Source organism: Ochotona princeps, chromosome 1 (genome assembly GCF_030435755.1).
Source record: "Ochotona princeps isolate mOchPri1 chromosome 1, mOchPri1.hap1, whole genome shotgun sequence".
NCBI classification, from domain to species: Eukaryota; Metazoa; Chordata; class Mammalia; order Lagomorpha; family Ochotonidae; genus Ochotona; species Ochotona princeps.
In genome coordinates, this window is record NC_080832.1 from 75,166,411 (window position 1) to 75,189,880 (window position 23,470).

Consider the following 23,470-nt stretch of genomic DNA (forward strand, 5'->3'; position numbering starts at 1 on the left):
CGCTGCCAACATATATAGCTGAGATGGTTGATTGACTTGCTCTGTCCTCTGTCTTTTCTTGGCTTGGGTTCTGATTCCTGCAGTTCAATTGGGGAGATCTCCAAAGAAACTTTGAGGTATTCCCAGACCAGATTCTTGTATGTTCTAGCAAGCACAGGGCCCGGCACAGTCCATCACCCCGATCAGCTGGTGGTTGCAATTGCTGGGTTGGTTCTGTTTTCAGTCCCGAGTTGCACTGGAACCAATGGGTGTTGCAGTCCAGCCCGATTCTGCCCAGCACACACTCGGCCCCCGCATCAACCAGTGAGAGCTGCAGCATAGTCAGAGCAACCCACAATAACCCCCACCAGGCCTGTTCCCTACCCTGGTTTGCCAGTATGTGTATGGCAGACTAGTCCAGTCTGTCCCACATTCCATTTGGCTCTTGTACTTGTCAATGGGTATCAAAGCTTAGTTCCATGTAACCAGCTCAACTATCCAGCCCTCACGGATGTTGTTGAGTGCCTCTCTGTCTAGCCACCCTAGCCCCCATCTTAGTTTTCATGCCCTCCCGCGGGAGTAGTGACCCAAGAGGGGGGAACCCACTATTTCCCTCCCAGGTCTCTCTCAGTCCCGGTTTATGCATGCTTCGGGTGGTTCTGTGATTTGACTTGACAGAATTAGCCCCCAGTGACAGCTTCTGCCAGTTGATGCTGTGGCTAGGCCCAAACAACCTTCACCCACTCTAATTTATGCTTGCACCAGCAGTAATAATCCACCCAGCCTGGTTTTTCCCTGATCTAGTCCACATGAGGCGCACAGGTATTGTAGCCCTGCTTAGTCTGGTCTGTCCTCATCCCAGCTCAAGCTCTCCAGTGGGAGTAGCTGTCTGGCGAGGGGACCAGCCCCTTAATCCCCCTGCCTGCTCTGCCCCTCCCTTCCTTTATCTCGCGCATGCTGGTTGGGTGCTGCAGTCACATCCAGTACAGGCAACCTCACCCTAGCGTTCCATAGTGTGCACTGGTTTTGTCGCAACCAGTCCCAGCTCGGCCCACACTCTGTTCTGGTGATCGGATTTACCAGTGTATGACATGAACTGATTCAGCCTGGTCTGCCCCTGATCTATGCCAGATGTATGCCAGTGGGAAACTTTCCATGGCCTATTCTGGGCTGTTTCCTATCATGCTTCTTGTGCTTACCTGCAGGGACTGTGTCCTGCCAGAGGAGTTGCCCAGGTTCCTCCATCAGAACCCCTCCCAATGCCAGATTTTGCGCATACCAGGGGGTCCTTGAGCCAGCCCTTTTCAGTTCACCTCATGTCCTAGCAGGAACAGTGGCTTTTCCTGGCTGGCTTTCACCCCATTCTGGTTCTTGTTGTTGGATGTTTCAGCCCGGCCATGGCTCGTCCATACCCACATACAGCTCACGCATGGCTCAGAAGAGGAGTGAGACCCAGCCTAGTCAGTCCCACATCTACCCTCTGGTTCTCCATGACACCAGATGGTGTTGGGGTCTGAACTGGCCTGGTGCATCCAATCCCAGCCCACACTAGTGCCTCGGGTGACTACAACTGTTTCCTAGATAGAACGCAGCCCCAATTCTAGCACATACGCCCCTTGGTGGGAACCTCAACCTAGTTAGGGTGTCCCGTTACCTCCCCGATTGGGCTTGTTCCTAGCTGTAAATCATGCACCTGCCCGTGGTTGCTCTGAGGACCAGTAGGTGCAAGAGCCTAGCTTGGTATGACCTGTGTTCCATGCTGGTTTCTAGTTTTGCTTGTAAACAAAGGTTTGCTCAGTCCTGCCCAGTACATTACGTTCCATTACCAATTTACACATTTTGGAGCTACTATGCCCTGCTACTCCGACCCCCAGATCTGGACGGCGTGTTCACCAGCGAGAGCTATGACTCGCCAGGGGAGCTTCCCAAGCACCTCCACTTGATCCACTCCCAAACCCAGTTTACATACATGCCATTGGTTTTTAGGCCAGTGCCCAGTGTACTCTGGCCTCCCATTTGGCCTTGTATGAGCTGGTGAATGTTGCAGCCCGGCCCACCCCACAGCCTATTCAGGATGCACATTTGGGTGCTGCTGCCTTGCCCAGTCCAGTCTATGGCGGATCCCTTTACCTGTGATTGATGGCAGGCTCCTTGGTCACACCTAGCTTAGTCCATAACCACCTAAAATTTAGTTTTACCAGTGGGGCCAAACTTTCTACAGGGTGTGGCCCACACATCCTGCACAGAGTCCACCCCAGGATAAGGTTCTAGAGTGCTAGTTAAAATTATGGACCTGCCTAATGTGACCAGTCTCCTGAACCAACATCATGTCAGGCAAAAAAATATCCTGCTAGACAATCCGGGGCTTATCTTTTGCATTATTGGTGTTCAAAGCTCAGCATTATTGAGTTCTCCAAAAGAAGAGTTACAGGCGTTGGGAATCTTTAGGATTGACTCAGAACCCAGAAACAGTGGGGTCGCCCTAGAGCTATCTAAGCAGCAATTCGGACATCCATTACCCCAGAACTTCCCGGCCGGGCGGCCAGCAGGCAAAGCCTGGCACCACATGGTGCACGGGCCGCCCTGGATGAGGCCGAGGACTCGTTCACTGCCTTGCGGCAGTGTCTTTGGCGTGAGCCCCCAGCATTGGGTCCGACCCAGCAGGGGCACCCCCCACAGCTGCCACACTGTGAGGAGCGGCAGTTGCCCCCGAATCCCAAGGCCCTAACCTTATGAACTTTTTATTAACCATGTATATAACATTAGGGTAGATACAAAGTCTAGTATTAAATGCTTACCTTACACAGATTATCTTGAAAGTTTAGGTAGATGTAAATGATTGAATCAGACCTACACAAATAGAAGCATGATTGAGACAGAATCTGTAAGCATAAGAAAACGGAAAAGGTACAAATCAATTTGATTTGGTATATATAAATAGGAAAAAAATGAGTCAAGCAAAAAAATTTCAAGTATTATATATAATAGGCTAAACAATTTTATAGGTTTGTTTATTTATTTGAAAGGAAGATTCACAGAAAGAATCTTCTATCTGCTGATTTCCTGCCCAAATGGCCAGAACAGCATGAACTAGGCCAAACTGAAGCCAAGAGCTTTTTCAGGGTCTCCCACATGGGTACAAGCAAGGAAAAGCTGAAGAAATATCTCACATTAAGGACACTAAAGGAGATAACTGAATACTAGACCCTTTTATTATGAAGAACGTTAAAATTGATAAAGTATGAATTGGAATCTAGTGATTAGATGGTAATACCTGAATGAATTTTTTCTGTCTTGTTTATATAGAAAAATGCCTTTGGTTTTAGAAAAGGACTAAACTAGTGATAAGGCAACATGTTGCTATTTAACTCAATTCAGTGAGAAGTATGTCCTTGTTATATACTTAAAAGAAATAATCTAAGAATTTGTAGTCAGATGTGATCATAATTGTCCATGCCTAAGCATTTCCTTGCTTGGGGCTGATGTGATGGCTCAGCATTGACTAATCCTCTGCCTGCAAGTGATAGCATCCCATACGGGCTCCAATTAATGTCCTGGCTGCTCTATTTCCTGTCCAGTTCCCTGCTGTATGGTGTGGGAAAGCAGAAGAGGATGGCCCAAAGCCTTGGGACCCTGTACCCACAGAGGAGACCTGGAAAAGATTTCTTCCTTCTGGCTTTGGATCAGCATAGCTCTTGCCATTGCATCTGTCTGGGGAGTGAGCCAGCTGAGAAGATCTTTGTCTTTGTAAATATGCGTTTCCAAAAAAATAAATTAATAAATCCCTTAAAATTTTGTTAACCGTGCTTGGCTTTAGGAACATTACTTTTCCTCATCTGCTAGATATTTTGTTCTTCTTTTTTTAAAAAAAGATTTATTTGTTTTTATTGGAAAGGCAGATTTATAGAGGGGAGAGGCAGTAAAATCTTCCGTCTGCTGGTTCACTCACTGTGTGGCTGCAACGGCCTGAGCTTAGCTGATGCCAGGAGCTTTTCCCATGTCCCCTACCTGGGTGCAGGGTTCCATTGCTTTGGACCGTGTTCTACTGCTTTCCCAGGCCGTAAACAGTGAGTTAGGTGCGAAGTGGTGAAGCTGGGACACAGAGAGGCATCCATATGGGATCCTAGTGCATGCCAGGTGAGGATTTAGCTACTGGGTCATCATGATAGGCCCAATAATTTTGTTCTTGAGGATACTTTTAATCATCCCATTCTTTTCTTGTGTGTAGTAAACTAAGATTTCCCCTTGGCCGCTTCTTGCTGTTAGTGACTTTGTTTATTCCTTTCAGTTATAGGTGTATGACTCATAAACTGACTATTCTCACTGTCTCCTGGTCTTTAGACTTATTCATTACTTGAACTTAGCATTCTTTAGTACTTCAACCCAGACCTGTTGGTGTAAGTCAATTTTGGGTTGACTTCCAGGGCTCGGTAATACATACACACACTGTGTAAAAAATGTCTAATTTTTTTTTATGTCTAAAGTAAATTTAGTAAAGTCTATTTTGCCATAGACGAGAGAATGATCACAGAAAATTGCAGAGTTGGACTCAGCAGCGTGGCCTAGTGGCTAAGGTCCTCGCCTTGATCCCATATGGCCGCTGGTTCTGATCCCGGCAGCTCCACTTCCTCTCTGTCTCTCCTCCTCTCAGTATATCTGACTTTGTAATAAAAATAAAATAAATCTTTAAAAAAAAATTGCAGAGTGGTTGCTCTTTTTACTGGGCCAGGAAAGCAATTTAGAATCATTTCCAAGTAACAATAGAAAATCACAATAGAAAATTTAGACATACTATAACATAAATTCTGTTTAGGTGTGAACTAAACTTCATTAAGATTATTATCTGAGGTAACAGGAAACATGAAGATGTAAGAATATTATCTCAGGTTTCAGTCTGTTTTAAAAGTGGAATTTATATACACAATACAAGAGATTATAACACAAATTTGAACTGTATATATGAATCAGTCCACATATTAAAATATTCTCAGATTTAGCATGGGATAAACATAGAAGTATGAGTACTTCTATGAGCCCACTGGGAGACTAACTTTAGTGTGCAGGGAGCTCTGCGTCTCTTCAGCTTAACTGGGTACCCAACAGTAACGTATGGTTTTTCAAATTGTTAGGGGAAGGAAAGCAGTGGGAAATGGGATGTTTATTTCGACCTGGGGTAGGCCTTCTTATTTTCAGACCAATAAGGGCTGTTGCTCCCTTATCTGCTATAGAACAGAGTGCTGTGTGGGCCTGTGGTTAAGGGATGCTGCTACCCCACTGGGCCCAGGAGGACCCACAGAGCTCAGTCTTCCCTACTTAGAATGCGGGAATGTCCCCAGGGACCCTGGAAAGATGATAGGCCAGAATTTCTTAGGAGCAGTTCCAGTGTCAATGGCACCTACTTGCTGCATTTCCTGCTCTGAGGGGCGAGGGAGGCAACCTTGAAGGTTCTCCATCTGAAGTCCCAGAATCTGAAGTTTTGCCTAAACTGCTCAGCTGCTGGTTTATGATGGAATTCCTCTGGGAAGGATCACTCAAGTGAGAAATATGCCCAAATGATCTCTGTCTGTAATTCAACCTCTCCCCTACTGCCTTGTTACTCTTTCTCTTCTAAGTTGTTCTAGCTGTTTTGTATGTCCCACTGTATTCCTGCTTATCTCCTGTTGCCTTTGGTGCTCTTCCTGTGGAAATCACCACTTTATAGCATCCCAGTGGAGGGGAATGCAAACACCAGATTTCTCTGTGTGACAATCTTGAATCCCCCACAACATTTTAATCTTAAAAATTACTCATTCATTCATTTGAAGACAGAGCAATAGATGGAAAGGGAGACAAAAAGAGATCCTCAGGTCTGGTGCTGTGGCCTAGCAGCTAGGGCCCTCGCCTTGAGCACACCGGGATCCCACATGGGCACCCGTTCTAGTCATGGCCTCTCCACTTCTCATCCAGCTCCCTGCTTGTGGCCTGGGAAAGCAGGGAGATGGACGGTCCAAAGCCCCGGGACCCTGCACCGACATGGGAGACCCTGAAAAAGTTCCTGGCTCCTGGCTTCAGATCAGTGCAGCACAGGCCGTTGCGGTCACTTGGGGAGTGAAACATCAGACGGAAGATCTTCCTCTCTCTCTCTCCTTTCTGTGTATCCGACTTTGCAATAAAAATAAATACATCGCTTTTGAGCTGGCAAGCTGCGTCGCGAGCGCTGCCTTGGTCTTTCTGTTGTTGTTATTTTTGGTTAATTCTCCAGACTGCGTGGATCTTGTTGATTCCGCAGCGTCCTGGGAGGGTCCCACACCTGTTTCTACTAGTTTCCACTATACTTGCTCCTTCCTCTGGCGCTTTTTGGCCCTCTCTCTCTGTCTTCCCCCTACATCAACCCTTCATGGTCGGCCATTTTTCCCGTCCCCTGTATATGAGTTTCTAGTATCTCAATGACTTAATCCACTGCACTGAAATACCTGGCCCACAGTTTTTGGTTATTCGTCAAAGGTTTAGTAGGTAATAGAGGAGTATGACAGGTACTGTGTAAGATATTCAACTGAGAGTCTGACTCTGAAATAAAAATTGCAAACAAGAATGAAGATGACAAATCAAAAACATCAACATCTGTGTAAAAGAACTGCTCAGCATAAAGCAGTTAGGCCATCATCATTAACGCATGTGCTTCCAGTTGCATTGTGACAATGTCACAAATGCCTGTTTGTATATGACACATGTTGCTTGTCGAAGTGATTTTATATATATTTTCTTATTTAATGAAAGATTATAAATTAATCAGTGAATGGCTTCAAGAATGCCATTTGAATTCTTTGTATAAAGATTTATTTTAAAATATTTTAAAATGTTTCATAAAATGATAAATGCCTCTTCATAAGAGATATGTAAAAATGGAAAATATGTATTATGAAAAAATCTGTAAGAATTTGAAAAGCACTTTGGATATATATATATATATCCAAACTTTTTTCACAAAATTTTTGGACTATCCTTGTACTGTGGATGCTAGTATATTATTTAAAGTAATTTAATTTTTAGCATTTATTTGGACCATTAGTTTTCACTAGTTGATGGTATTTAATAATTGTGAAGAATATTAGCTTGCCATATCTGAAGGAAATTAAAATCACTCCCTTTTTCCCTGTCAGAGGCCTCTTTATCAGTATTCATGATCGAGGACACATTGCTTCAGTTCTTAATGCATGGCCAGAAGATGTCATTAAGGTAAGTTGTCAAGTTTCTCCACTATCGCAAGTTTCCTTTTCTTTTTGTCCTGAAGCTATTTAAAACATTGCAAATGGCTGTATTAATAGCTTTTGCAGTGAATATAACATAATGTATATCCCTTTGAAATCTGCATCATGGACTGATTTTATTTTCATGCAATCTAAACACAAGTTTACTCCTTATTTTTATCTAATGTCTTAGTGTTACTTTGTTCTTTGTAAGTGATGATACACATGTATACATATATACACGTAAATAATATCTAGTACACCAGAGTTTCTTCAAAAAACTCCTTGCTGTATCTACTGAGTTTAATGATCCATTGAGTGAAATTTAACTCAACAAACACATCTGTTAAGTCATTTATTTTATCATCAGGTAACGTTTTTCTGGGAGGAAGCTATTGAAGTGATTACAGTACTCGATGCCTGATGGCTTTCTGTGAGATACCTCGCATATTTTAACTCTTAGGATTATAATGATAAATTTGCAAGGAAACAAAGGCACAGACAGATTATATAGTAATGCATGGTTGGTGGGAATTGTATACAAGCCTTAAGAGTTTTCACTAGAGTCTTGCTGTTTTTTTAAAAAACTTTAATTAGGTCTTGACCAATTCATTGTGGTTTGTAGATGTAATCCTAATGACATCATGTCATTTCTTCCCTGCTTTGTTCCCCTTTTTGTTTTCACATTCTTCTTTCTCCTTTTCATTTATTTTTAGTTTTTGAGATAGTGTTTTATAGTACAAACACTTAATATTTCACCAGCTAAGAAGTTTAAGTACAAAGCAAAAAGATCCTATTTAGTGTTAATATAGACAACCACTATAAACAGCAATTAAATAGGAAAATGACCATTTCACTCATATACAATACATTTACCGTAGTCATGGATCACTAAAACTACAGAAGTGTAATAAAAGAGGCATGTGGTATTTGTCCTCCTATATCCAGCTTAATTTTGCGCAGCATCATTTCCTTCAGTTTTGTCCATTTTTCTGTACGTGGCAGAATTTCAATGTTTTTTGTAGCTGAATAATATTTCATTGTATGTAATTGTTTTTATCCATTCATCTGATGATGGACACCTTGACTGATTGCAAATTTTGGCTATTTTGAACACTGCTGCCATAAATGTGGTGGTGCAGGTATCTTTTTGATACTGTGTATTCAAGGTTTTGTGGGTCTGTATTACCCAGGAATGCACAGCCCTGCTCTTAAGCATGTTGCTATGCTGCCTTCCTCATCCAAGGGAAGTGAGATGTACCTGGTTTCTTGTTTCCTTTTTGTTGAGTGCCTGGCCACTTAAGCTAAATCGTAAGACAAAGATTGGATAAATCATTGCCTTTTGGCAGCATAGACATTATTCAGTGATGACTTCTGAATGTAATTTCTTTAATGATCTTGTCTACTTGCATTTTTTTTAGATTTGTTTACTTTTATTTAAAATCAGATTCATAGAGAGAAAGAAAGACGGAGAGAAAGATATTCCTCTGATTCACTCTCCAAATCGGAACTGAGCCAATCCAAAGCAAGAGTCCAGAGGCTGCTTCCGGGTCTCCCCTGTGGGTGGGCCACCTTACACCTTACACTGCTTTCTCAGGACACATGCAGGGGGCTGGATAGAATTGCAGCAGCAGGGCACAAAATGTTTTCCATACAGGATTCTGGCATTTGAAGGTAAAGGATTAGCCTGTTGAACTATGACACAGCTCCTTTGTACATTTTTTTTTTTTTTTTCAGAATTGATTAATTTGGCTCTCTAAGGCTCATGCTAGACAGATTTCTAAAATAAAATGTTTTTATTTTTTATTATCATTATTTCTAGTCTTCCCAGTTTTTTTCATTTTCCCTACCTGTAAATGTTCTTCTACCAAATAAGTCGCTCTAAGTCTATTACTGGGATCTACTCTAAGAAATTTAATTCAATACAGGAATGTGTCAAAATTTAGGAAACCTATTTATATTTTAGCTGGGATTTTATAGAGGATTGTAAGAATCAATCAGTCAATAAAGGATATAGTTCTGGAGTAAGTTCTTTTTTCAATACAAAGTGAACAAATTTCCCGTGTTTCACAATATAGTTTTACGAATCTAGTGATGCTTCCAAATCTACCCTCTCTTCCCTACCCTCGGTCCTCCTTCTTTATTCCCCTTTTTCTTGCTAGTTTTTACAATGACATAACTTTCATTTCACTTTGCCATCACAGACTTAACATGATGATTTCTAATCACATATCTATAATAACAGCTAGTCAAAAGCAGTCATTTTTCTTCTTATTCCTTCAACTAGCTAGTTTCTGCATATGTAACTGGATTAATTGCCTGTATCCTATGGACTCTAATATTGGGCCATCACTGATGCTCTTGAACCTAACTGTGTCCATTAATTTAAAATGCTCAACACAGTGTCTAACACATATTAGGGACTTAATAAGGGGGAGCTATTGATTGTAAAAGGATACTGAAGTATAATAAAATACTGAAATATGGAAGCACATGTGATACAAAGGTAAATAGTTATTAGATAAATATCATTAAATTTTTCAATATGGCAATTGCCATAATCACTCATTTGGAAGAGAATGTGATTCAATGAGGCCAGAATAGGGAAAATAACTTTTACAAGAAAATTGGAGCCTGACTGTAACCTTTGGTCGTTGGAAAGGGAAGAAGATACTTTCCTAAGAAGGGAACATACGAATGGGATATCAAGTTCAGGAAGAAAATTGTATGTTCTTAGTAAGGAATTTAGGTGGCTCTCTAAAGCTGAGTTCTAAGGCTGAGATGTAGTCAAACTAAATAAGATCAGATTATTTTTAAAGGCTTTCAAATAAAAAAAAAGCCTGTAGACTTAAAAAACAGAATATTATTCTTTACACCATGGGACTGTTCCATTCTCATTTAGAGTTGATTGAATGGGACCATGTGAAACCCACAGATACAGAATACCCAACTGTACTCATAAAAGGTATAGGAGGTACACATGCTTGATTCAAGAGCAGTCCTCCAATTCAAAAGGAGGGTATGCTGTTGTCACAGCATCACAACATATCAAGTTCTTACGCAGATGAATGCCAAAGAAAAGGTTCTTCAAATGAAAGAGCAAAGAAATTTAAGGATGGAAATCCAAATGGCACCACAATCGTTCTCTCCACAATCCTGCTGAAGTATAGAATGAACATGACAGCCAGAAAATGAAACTAATAAATAAAACCAGGTAGCTGCAGGATAGCAGAATTCTCTCAACTGAAGGACAGGTCAGAGAAGGAGTGAGCTGTAGTTCTTCCAGATGGTGAAAACATAGGAGCCATGAAGGCCAGAATTAAAGTTTATGTGCCATCTAGAGATTTGGAAAAGATTAACCAAACTAAAATTTTAAAGGTATCTTAGCCAAAAAAAAAAAAAAAAAGGAGTCTTCGCTTTCAGAGGGCCACATTGGATACCAAATAGAATTAGCTAAAAAAAAAATTATACCAGTCACTGACACATCATATTGTAAATAGAGAATCACAGGAATAAAGGGAATTTCCTATGAGTTCATTGGGAGTTGGGGGAAAATTATGTATATGGATAACAGATTTCCAGAGAAACTGGAACAGTTCTTTCCTAGGCAAAATTATAAATCAAAAATAAGAAAAATTATATTTTCAGATATGCAAGAATTTGGAAAATTTGCACTTTATAGATTGTGTGAAGAATTACTCAAAGCAGAAGTTGACAAAACAAAAATAAACCCAAGAAAGACACACAGGATATTATAAAAAGTAAGCAGTAACAGTAGTAAAAGTCTAAGTCCACATAATTTCTTATAATATGGACAGAAAGCATGGATTATCATTATTTGTAGTAAAGAATTATGTTGAAAATAAAAAATAGGGTGTCCAAGCTAATAATTTTATGTAAATAATATTTGAGGAAGATTTATCTGGAGATTGGTTATAGAATGGCTTCTAGAGAGTAGAAAACATCAGAGTTCTGCATTCGGGTAGGCTGCAAGAGAAGGATAGGCCCTGGGTGAAGACAGGGTCCAAGGAGTGTGTCTGTGTATACAGAACAGTCCTTCATATTTCACAAAGGAAGTTTCTGTGTAGAGATCCAAGATGTCAGAATAGGGAGAAGATGTGATGGTTTTGACCATAAGGAGACAATGGAGAAAAAGGAGAGAAGCAACATTCCCAGGAGACAGTTAAAAGTTTACAGCAGAAATTCTACAAAAAAGAAGAGCAGTGGGGACAGTGCAATTATACAGCAACAGAGTCCCATCACTGGCCATGTCCATACCTGGCAGCTGGAGGCAATAACAAGGCAACTACCGCTAACGGGGAGGAAATGTTACCTTAATAGGGCAAGTAGAGGCTACTGTGGCCCACATACAACTTGGGGATTTTATTGGAGGGATAAATCCACAGTCTGCATTAACTTTATGTTTGGCCTAGAGAGTTGGTAGGGGCAATGTGCCCACATAGACTTGTCCAGCGCTCACCTCCCTTCATGCTATCAAGGTGCCCACACTTGAAAAAGGTGAGCACCAATCAACATCTATGGATTCAGCCACTGACTCTGGGAATGCCATGGCTGTTTCTGTGGACGGGGAGCGTTTGTAGAGTTGACAGTGGTTACCTTACTTCCTGTGACAAGGAGAGACCTGTGCCCTATAATTGTGGAATCCTGTGGCTGTATTATAGGGTGTGTTATAAGGTGTGGCTGGGTCTTTAAGCAATTACTGTGTCTGACATGAGGTTTAGAGTTTTATGCTCACACTGAGCACACACAGATCCTTTGTGCAGTCCATGTATCTGCATGGGTGTGGTGCTTAGGCATTGTGGGCTTGCCGTGGGTGGTTTGTTCACCCTAACAGAGAGGGGCTTGTCTATGTGATCACACCAGCTTACGTATTCACATCCTCCCCTTTGGTAATGATATAGGAGATTTAACACACTTGAATACACTCAACTTGGGTGTCACCCTGTACTCTTGACCTACCCTTGAACAGTGTCTGGAGCTCCCTGTCCACACCTTGCATGCACCTCTGCATAGCTATGAAGAGGCAGACTAAGCCAGAGGCATACTTCAAAGGTAAAGGTGTCAGAGGAAGACACCAACAAGTATTTCTACAGATGCCTAAAAATAAGCATAGAAATAGCATGAAAATACGAGAAAACATGAGTAAGAAAGACACTATGACTCCCCTGAAAGGAACACAACCACACTTCAACGTGAGAATGTGAAAATGGAGAGGTTTATGATCTGACTGAAAAGAAATTCAAAAGAATGCTCATATTATTCGAAAACACAGAGAATGAAGTACATGAGTCAAAGAAATCCACACGACAGGGATAAAAAATTCTGTGGGAAGAGATCGGTGCTGTGGAAATATCAAACTTAAATATCAGAAATATCAGAAATGAATATGTTAATTAAGACAAAGCCTTATGAGGCAGAAGAAAGAATATCCAAAGTAGAAGACAAATCTTTGGAAATATCTCAGACCAAAAAAGAAAAAAAAGGAGGTGGGGGGGGAGAAGAAATCAGAAAATAGTGTCTAAGATTTTTGGAATACTATCAAATTCTCTTGGGAATTTTTGAAGATATGGAAACAAGGAATGGTTTCACTTAAATAACAGCATAAAACTTCTGTAATTTGGGAAAGGGAGGAAATCCTCTATGATGCCAGCATCCCCTCAGTTCCAAAACCAGAAACAGATACAACAGAGAGAGAGAACTAATAATCGTGAACATAAGAGAAACCAATATAACGCTAGTTAAGAATCCAATAATAAATCAGATTGTTCTTCTGGGTCAAGTGGGTTTTATCTCTGGCATTCGGGGATAGTTCAATATATGCAAATCAATAAATGTGATACAGCACACTAACAAATTGAAGAATAAAAGCCATGTGATTATTTCAATAGAGGCCAGGAAAATAATTTGATAAAATGCAACATTCTTTCATGATAAAAATGTTAAGCAAGTTGGGCATAGAAGTAGCATTTTTTTTTTTAACTATAATCAAGGCAGTATGTGAAAAACCCTCACCACCAGCATCATAGCGAATGATGCAAAGTTAGAAGTATTTCCAATAAGGTCTGGAATTAGACAAAGGAGACTACTTTCACCATTGCTGTTAAATTTAGTTCTGGAAGTTTTAGCCAAAGCCATTAGACAATAAAAGGTGATCAAAGGAATGCAAATGGGAGAAGAGGAAATCAAATTATCCCTGTTTGCAGATGACCTGGTCCTATATACGAAGAAACCAGAAGACTACTATTGGAACCCATCAGAGAGTTTGATAAATTTTACGATATTAAGTCAACACACAAGAAGCAATAGTGTTTGTATATACAAACCATACTGTGGCAAAGAAAGAAATTGTATATTTCAGGAAGTATTTGGCTACACACATTGATGTAACTATGGTATCTTACAGAAATCACTTTTGATCTTATGATTTGATTATTGCAGCAAAAACATCCAACTGATTAGTTTTTCTACACATCCTTTCTTTTTCAAATTTTTTTTTATTGGCAAGTCAGACAGAGAGGAAGATTTCTTGTCCAATGATTCACTCTCCAAGTGGCCGCAATGGCCTGAGCTGAGCTGATCTGCAGCCAGGAGCTTCTTCCAGGTCTCCCACGTGGGTGCAGGGTCCCAAGGCTTTTGGCTGTCTTCTACTACTTTTTCAGGCCACAAGCAGGGAGCTGGATGAGAAGAGTGGCCACCAGGATTAGAAGTGGTACCCATATGGCATCCTGGTGCATGTAAGGAGAGGACTTCAGCTGCCTGGCCACCTTGCCAGGCACAACTGATTAAACTTTTTTGCAGCAAACAGTGTATATAAACACAAACACAAGGGAATCTTAATTAACAATAATTTGCATATATTATAAGCATTTATTTTATAAAACAAACTGTTATCTACATAAACATTGTGTTAAAATTATTGTGGGATATATAACCACATAATGACTGAGTGAAAAATATTGCAGGGAACAAAAGTTGGAAATGAAACAGTAATGCTTTTCTTTGACTTTGTGTTCAGGCATTATAATTTTAGTTCTATGATACTCAGTTTCCTAATATAGGAAATGAAAAGAATGGGCTGAATGGACTGTAGGTTCTTCTTTCTACAACATTGACTCTGGGGATAGTCATTTGGTCTATCAGTTAAAGCACCTCGGTAACATATCTGCATCCTGTATCAGAGTACCTGGATTAGAGTTTTCTGCTAATGCTCCCTGGGAGGCAGCACCTGATTCTCTTATACCTGGAACCCTGCCATACACACAGAAGAATGCAGCTTGAGTACAGGGCTCTTGCATTTAGCTTGGTCCAGTCCTAACTCTTGTGAGCATTTAGAGAATTTACCCATAGGTGAAAGATCTCTTTCTTTCTTTCTCTCTCTTTGTCCTTCAAATGGTATGCACATAAATAAATAAAATTTTAAATAATGCTGGCTAGCTTTGTACAGTAATTTTGATCATAAGAATAGCAGTATTAACTATATATTGTTAAAACATTTGAAATGTACCAGGTATAGTGATAAGTTCTTCAAATGTGCTGATTTTGTTCTATGGCATCATGGATTTATTCAATTGGCTAGTATGAATTGATTATTTACTATGTGTCGATTAGTATACTAGGTGCTGGTTAGACAGTGGTGAACAAAATAGAGCTCTTTCCTAGTTTTATATAGCTACTCTGGAAAGAACATTTATTATTCTGATTTTACAAATAAGAAGCAGAAACTTAAATTCATTGCTTTATTCAAGACCAAAGAACTGTAAAGTTTCCAAGATTCTATGGATATGATGAATGTAGCAGTTTGTGGAATATATAATAGCCTGTGTTTTAGATTAGTTCAGCTTAAAGTAATACAATGGCCATGAATCACAGGATAAAGATATTTGATACATTGATTCAATTATCGCATTAAGTAGAATGGAATCTTCACATGATTAAAATGTATGCTTTATAAATATGCATAGTGGTTAGAAATAAGCCAAAAGTTTTCCCTTGAGTTTATTTGATGATCATCAGTTAAAAAGCACACGCTGCTGCGGATGCTTTTAAAGATGGTAAAAAGAGGGACTGGCATGATTACCTAATGATTAAATCCTCACCTTGCAAGTACCAGGATCTCATGTCAGTGCCAGTTCAAGTCCCAGCTGCTCAACTTTCCATCCAACTCCTGAGAAAGCAGTAGAGGACGGCCCAAAGCCTTGAGGTACTGCCTCCACCTGGAAGACCCAGAAGCAGCTCCAGATCAGCTTTTAATCAGCTCAGCGGCCACTGTGGGAGTGAGCCAATGGATGGGTGATCTTTCTGTCTGTAACTCCTTCTCTGTAAATCTGCCTTTTCAATAAGAATCAAGAATCTTAAAAAAGGTGCGGGCCTTGGGTTTGTGGGCAAGTGCCGCTCCCTGCAGTGTGGCGGCTGTGGGGGGTGCCCCTGCCCGGTCGGACCCAATGCTGGGGACTCACGCCAAAGACACTGCTGGAAGGCAGTGAACTAGTCCTTGGCCTCCCCCAGGGCGGCCAGTGCACCAAGTGGTGCCAGGCTTTGCCTGCTGGCCGCCCAGTGGCAAACTCTGCTGTTTTTAAAGATACATCTGCTGCCTAGGGACACCCATGACTAAGGCCAGTTTTAGTGTAGGTGAGAAGTGAATTTTGGGTGATTCCTAGTGACAGGGTCATGGAAGTTTTAGGCATGCGAAGGGACTGAGACCTGGTGGTTTGGAGGGACGTATCCAGAAGACAATTTGGGTTAGACAGATTCACCAGCCCAATTAGGAATACAGAGATGTGCTGTTAGCATAGAACATCACTGATTGTCGCACACCAGCCCACACCAATGCTATGGATGGGGGCCTCTTTGGCAGTGTTGGGTACCATTACCCAACTGTGTGGTGAAGTGGTGGAGTGGTCATATTTGGCAGGGTCAAGACTCTGTCTAGCACGCGAGAGAACCTGGTCTGGGGGTAGACTCTGGGGTTGTGTGGGCCCAACCCTGTGTAAATGCAAGTCCCCCTGGTTAGCTCACAAGCTGGGGTTGGGATGGACTAAGCTAGGTGTGACCATGCCACCTGCCATCACTCATGGGGGTAGGAACCCACAACAGTCAGGGTAGGTCAAGGCAGCAGCACCTGAATGTGCATCCTTTAACAGGATATGGGGTGGGCCAGGCTGCACTGGAAGGGGGCAGAATGGGCAGGGCTGAACAAACCTTAACTCACAAGAAACAACAGAAATCAGGTTGGAGCACAGGTCATGCCAAGTAGGTCCTTGCACCTACTGATCTGCGTGAGACAGGGACGCTGAGCCGCAGCATCTAAGGGGTCAGGACAAGTGAGGGGCTCTGCCAAGTTCAATCAGAGCAACCACTGGCCTTCACATAGTCTAAGGCTGGGAATAGGCCCGGTTGAACAGCTAATGGGATACTCTAGCTGGGTTGAGTTTCCCACCAAAGAGCACATGGGCTGTAAATGGGGCTGCGTTCTGATCAGGATATGATTGTAATCTCACTTGGCACAAGTGTGGACTGGGAATGGAAGCACCAATCCGGGCCAGACTCCAACGCCATCTGGTGCTCTGCAGGACCAGGGGAAATGTGTGACAGACTAGGCTAGGTCTCAGCCCTTACTGAACCATGTGTAAGCTGTATGGGGGTATGGAAGAGCCATGGCTGGGTTGAAACACTCAACAGTAAGAACCAGATTGGGTTGAAGAACAGTCAGGAAACACCACTTTTCCTGCTAGGACAGGAGGCGAACTGAGTAGGGCTGGCTCACGGACCCACTGGTATGCGCGAAACTTGGCACTGGGAGAGTTTCTGATGGAGGAGCCTGGACAACTCCTCTGGCAGGACACAGACCCTGTGGGTAAGCGCAAGAAACACAATAGGAAACAGCCCAGAACAGGCAATGGAAATTATCCCACTGGCATACACATGGCATGGATTGGGGGCAGACCAGGCTGAACTTGTTCACATCAACCGCTGGTGAGTCCGAGCGCCAGAACAGAGTGTGGGTCTAGCCAGGTTCAGTTGTGACACATACTAGTACACATTAAGGAATGCCAAGATGAGATGAGCCGTACCAGATGTGGTTCCAGCGCCCAAACAGCACATGTGATAATCAGGGGGAGGAGGCAAAGCTGACAGGGGAATGAGGGCTCCGCTGCTGGACAACTGCTTCCATTGGAAAGCGTGAGTCGGGATGGGGGCAGATCAGACTAGGCAGGGCTATAACACCTGTGGGCCTCATGTGAGCTAGATAAGGGAAGGGCCACAGTGGGCTGACTGTTCCGAATGGTGCAAGCAAGAACTAGAGTGGGTGAGGGTTGGTTGGGCTAGCCGCAGCACTAGGTGGCAGAGGCTGGCACTGGGAGCTAATTCTGTCAAGTCAAATGGCAGAACTACCTGGAGAGTGCATAATCTGGGAGTGGGTGTGGCCTAGAAGAGAAATAGTGGGCACCTCCCGCGGGTCTACCACTCACTGGACAGCACTAACACCAGGACAGGGGCAGGGGTGGCTATACAGAAGGGCACCTGCCAGTAGGTGTGTGGGCTGGATAGTAGGTTGGTTGGGTTGAGCTGGGCTTCAATGACATGTGCGAGAGCTAAATGGGATATGGGACAGACTTGACAAGCCTGTGGGGTTACTGTCAAGCATGGGAACCAGGGTAGGGGGCAGAACTGGTGGGGGTTATGGGGAGTCGCCCCAACTAGGCTGCAGCTCCAACCGGTTTTCGTGAGGACCTAGTATGAAGTGGGCAGGATCGAGCTGGACTACGACACCCGTTGGCTCACAAGAAAGACAGGGCTGGAAACAGAACAAACCCAGCAATCCTAACGACCAGCATGTGCATAAGCTGATTGGTGTGACAGACGGTGTTGGACTCTGTACTAGCAAACTCGCGCAAGAATCAGGCCTGGGATCATCTCAGATGAAGTTTCTTTGGAGATCCCTCCAACTGAACTGCTGATCTTAGAACCCCAACCATGAAGAGACTGTCAGCCAGTGGACTCTGAATAGGGTTCATTGTGATTGGAACTGAGAAATTGGCAGCAATCCAGAACTGATGAACTATCAAAACTGTTTAAGCAGGACCCTCGAAGCGTGCCATCCCGTTGGGGATCTGGGATGGGTGGGAGGCTGGGTGGGGCTTTTCCCTTTGTTTCTCCCCTGACCCCAAATACAGGGAAAAATGATAATACTAGTGTGGAAACAATGGTATTACCCACTTTCGCCCTGTAGTCCTTGACCCTTTGTACCCTAATAAACTAAGCAAGATAAAGAAAAAAAAAAAGAATCTTAGAAAAAAGAAGATAGTAGAAATATACATTAAGTGGTTGTAGGAGTTGAAAACATTGTGTTCAAATTATTGTGGCAATAGGAAACTGGTTCCAGGCTGCATAAATGAATGATCGGGCCCGGCGGCCTGGCCTAGCAGCTGAAGTCCTCGCCTTGAATGCCCCGGGATCCCATATGGGGCACCTGTTCCAGTCCCTGCAGCTCCACTTCCCATCCAGCTCCCTGCTTGTGGCCTGGGAAAGCAGTTGAGGACAGCCCAGATCCTTGGGACCCTGCACCCACGTGGGAGACCTGGAAGAGGTTCCTGGTTCCTGGCTTCAGATCGGCGCAGCACCGGCTGTTGCTCTCACTTGGGGAGCGAATCATTGGACGGAAGATCTTCCTCTCTGTCTCTCCTCCTCTCTGTATATCTGACTTTGTAATAAAAATAAATAAATCGTTAAAAAAAATAAATGAATGATCAAAGAGCCTTCAAGGATAGAGTTATAACCTCATTCTACTCAGGATATAAGTGGGGGCATTCCTGTAATTGTACTCAAAGTGAATCTGGTTAGTTTCAAAGGTGCCCTGAATGTTTCTTGAGTTTGCACTTTGGGCTCATCTCTCTATACTTTTGCCCAGTTGCATTGCTAGATGGAAGGTAAATTATTTGGATTGTTTGGATATTTGTGTGCATAATTTTTTTTTATTTTTTGAAAATAGCATCATTAATTATATATGTATTTTTTACTTATTTAAGATGTGTATAAAAATCAAATTTGTTTCTTTTCTCCATTCTTCCCCCGTTATGATCATAAAATGTTTTTTAGCCATATTTTTAGTTGCTTAATATTTCACTGCATTTATATTAACTTCAGAAATAGAGACCAAAAATTGTTTGTGACGATTTTCAAGATCTATTAAGGGATATGTTTTTGTTTTTCTTCTAGGCTATTGTGGTGACGGATGGCGAACGTATTCTTGGCTTGGGAGACCTGGGTTGCAATGGTATGGGCATCCCAGTGGGTAAACTAGCTTTGTACACTGCTTGTGGAGGAGTGAATCCTCAAGAATGCCTGCCTGTCATGCTGGACGTGGGCACAGAAAATGAGGTAAACAGTTTAAGTCTGTCAATGGCAGTATGACTTAAAATAGCACTAATTCTTGCAGTCTGAGCTTATTTGAGGAATTTGAAGTCATAAAGGAACTTGATGAAATTTACTTTTTTGTCTTGTTCTCCCTCTCACCTCAAATCTGCCACACAACTCAAAGTTATTCTTTCTGTTCTCTAAAGTGTGATTAATCTTGTGTCTGTGGCCTTGGTGTCTTTTGATGCCTTGATAAATATTTATGCTGTTATTATGTTGACTATTTTACTTAAGTGTTTTTTAAAATGTTTTTACTTATTAACAAAATTTTGAAAATACTTTTAAAAAATTACTGTTTTCATCTAGAACAAGAACCAATCCTTTAAGACATATTACATAAGTGATATAAGTATGGAGTCTTACTGTAAAAGTCTATATTGAAGCAGAAGTAAATTATCTGGAGTTTTCTTTTCTCATTTCTCTTCTCCCCTCTAAATCAGATGATAGTGTGTTTTATTAAAATTCTGTTTTCTGAGACATCATGTGAATGTATTGGGAAGAATAGATTCTTTAGTTTGATTGCATGTACAGTAACAGAAACTTGTTGAAGTGTGTGATATATTGTGTAAATACTCCCAATACAGACCAGAATTTTCAAAAATTCAGCTAAGACATGAACTTGTTGGAAAATAGAAGGATAGTTTTTTTTTAACTTAATATAAATTTGAGGTGAATGGTTATCAATATGTTTCATATGCCAACCATTTCTAAATTACCAAGCACGTGTAAAATTCTGCACTTCACCCAGAATCATAACAAAGTGTTAATCATTTTGTCTGGCACTTTTAAAAATATTTTTTTGTTTTTAAGTTTTTCAGTAATTTTTTAACATTTAAGGCAGGCACATATTGCTTTTATAATAATAAAAATACTAAAATAAATTTAAAATAAAATATTAAAATATTTTGAGTGTTAGGATCTTGATTGTGAAGGTATTTATTTGAGATAGAAAAAGGTAGGAACTGATCATTATTATTATTGTTTGAATCCTTAAAATTCTATAAATTCTAAAGTTTTGTTCTTTTTCCACTGCCCAGTCTTTTTCCTTGTCTCATGTGGTTGATTGTAGTACAATGTACTATTAGAGTGACATTTAATTCTTAAGAAGGTCTTGTTTAATATGAAGTCTTTGGTTTATTCTCTTGCAAACATCTATTGAGTATATACTGATTGCCATAAACATCTTTTAATTAAATAAACTAGCCTGTTTGGTTTCAAATGTCTAATTCTTAAATATTGCAAGGAAATTTATAATATATCAATAAATTAAAATATTAGAATTTAATGATTTAATAATTGCAATGCATTAGAAATAATAATCTATATCTTATATATCCTTTATTATCCTTAAGGACAAAAATATAGGTTATCCTATAAAAGGGAAACTAGGAGAATATAGTATCTTTTACATACATATAAACCATTCTATAAATAGCACATTCAGCAAAATATGATATACTTTTTTACATTGTGCAATACATGAAGATGTATACAAGAGCGATTATGCTGTTATCATGAAGTTTGATATGTGCATTGCCATCTTTATTTCTAGGAATTTTAAAGATATCCCTTTTATTTCTTCTGTGATCCACTGTTCCTTAAGCAGGATGTTCAGTCCCCATGTGTTCGGACATTTTCTAAAATTTCTTATGTTGTTAATTTCCAGCTTCATTCCATTGTGGTCAGAAAAGATACATGGTCTGATTTCAATTTTTTGAAGTTGGTTAAGAATTGTTTTATGGCCTAGCATATGGTCTATTCTAGAGAATATTCCATGTACTAATGAGAAAAAATGTGTATTTTACAGCTATCGGATGAAATGTTTTATAGATACCAATTAGATCTTTTTTTTATCAGGATTGTAGATTAGCTTTGTTGTTTCATTGTTCATTTTTCTGTCTGGGTTATCTGTCCATTGATGGAAGTAAGGTCGCAAAGGGTCTCATTATTGTTGTTTTGGAAACTATGTCTCCCTTTGGATTCACTAACATTTGTTTTATAAACCTAGATGAGTTGGTATTGGGTGCATATATAATTACTGCAGTCATATCTTCCCGTTGAGTTTATCCTTTAATCATGACATAATACTCTTGTTTTTCTCTTTCATAAGCTGTTTTTGTAAAAGTATATTTGTCTGCTACAAGGATGGTTGTGCCTGTTTACTTTTATTTTCCCATGTATGTGTGATATCATTTTCTATCCTTTCACTACCAGTCTATGTGTGTCTTTGTTTGTGAGGTATATTTCCTGTAGGAAGTATACTGAAGAATCTTGCTTTTTTTTTTTAATGGATCCAGCTAGTCTATGTCATTTAATTGGAGAATTTGGACCATGTACATCCAAGGTTATTATTGATAAGTAATGCCTTGTTTCTGTCACTTTACCATGAATATTATCAGGTTTTTATTTTTGGATCTCTGTACTTTTATGAGAAATTTTCTTCTTTCATATTCTTTTATGAAGTCAGTCATCTTTCTATTTCTGTATGTAGCACATTATTCAGTGACATTTTTAAGACTGGCTTGGTAGTGAGAAAGTCTTTCCATTTAATTTATACATAGAGCTTCACTGGATAAATACTCTGGTTGACAGTTTTTTCCATTTATGATTTTTTTTTGTCTTTCCCTTCTTTCCTGTGTTTTTCTAATGACAAACTCATGGACCCAGCACCCACCATGCAACTGAGCCTTAGGACTTGGGCCCTTTGAACCCCCCCACCCCTGGGGCTCATGGATCTGGCACCCATCAACAGGTGGTCCCAGTGATCAGGGCCACGAGACCCAGGCACTTCTGGCCCCTGCACCCCTGGGACTCACAGATCCAGCACCCACCACACAGACGAGCCCAAGACCCTTGGCAATGTGACCCGGGACCCACTAGCTCCCCCACCGCTGGGATTCATCGACCCAGCACTCACCATGCAAGCAGGCCCCGTGACGTGGGCCAGGAGAACTAGGCCCCTCTGGATTCCCCACCCTTCGGGCTCAAAGACCTGACACCCTTCATGCAGGCAGGGTGAAAGTCCTGGGCCATATGGCCTGGGTCCCGCCAAACACCCGACCCTTGAGGCTCATGGATCCAGCACCCACCTTGCAGGTGGGCTCAACGGCCCCTCCATCACTGGGGCTCATGGACCTGACACTCAGCGCACCCATGCTGTCATGGCTCATCTCTCTTCAGCATCCACCAGTGGATGCTTCATTCTTGTTTGATCCAGCCTGCCCCCAGTTCCAGCTTGTGCTGGTTGGTGTTATAGCCTAGCCTTGACCAGTCAGCCCCCAGTCTCAGCTCAAGTGTGAACTGGCTGGTGTTGCAGCCCAATTCAGCCCCTCTTGCATCCCATCCTGGTTCTCAGCTCTGACAGTGGATGTGATTAACTGTCCCTGCCTGGTCCACACCCTGACCCAACCCACATGTATCCTGGCAGGTACTGTAACCTGGTCTGGTTTGGGCTGCTCTTTGCCTTGGTTCTTGCACTTACCTGCAGGAACCGCGCAACCTGATGAAGGAGTTCAGCAAGTCTCTCTGGTCTCCTCCCAGTGGCAGATCTTGCTCATATCGGTGGGTTATTGGCCCAGGTTGACTTTGTTCACCTGTTGTCATGGTAGGAATGGTGTCCTTGCACAATCAGCCCATACTCTTTTTTTAAGATTTATTTATTATTATTATTATATATATATATATATATATATAGAGAGAGAGAGAGAGAGAGAGAGAGAAAAACGCATGAAGATCTTCTATCTGCTGATTCAATCCCCAAGTGACTACAATGGCTGGAGCTACGTTGATCTGAAGTCAGGAGCCAGGAATTCTTCTGGGTTTTCCACTTG

At 41.5% G+C, this 23,470-nt stretch overlaps 1 protein-coding gene across 1 annotated transcript in view; it reads left to right on the forward strand.

Annotated features, from left to right (window-relative positions):
• The window catches only part of ME1 (malic enzyme 1), a 168,787-nt gene that overhangs the window by 63,541 nt on the left and 81,776 nt on the right, over nt 1-23,470 (forward strand). Inside the window, exons 4-5 of the mRNA XM_058661081.1 lie at nt 7,119-7,194; nt 19,443-19,604. Coding sequence (XP_058517064.1) covers nt 7,119-7,194; nt 19,443-19,604 — 238 coding nt within the window. The remainder of the gene's footprint in view (nt 1-7,118; nt 7,195-19,442; nt 19,605-23,470) is intronic.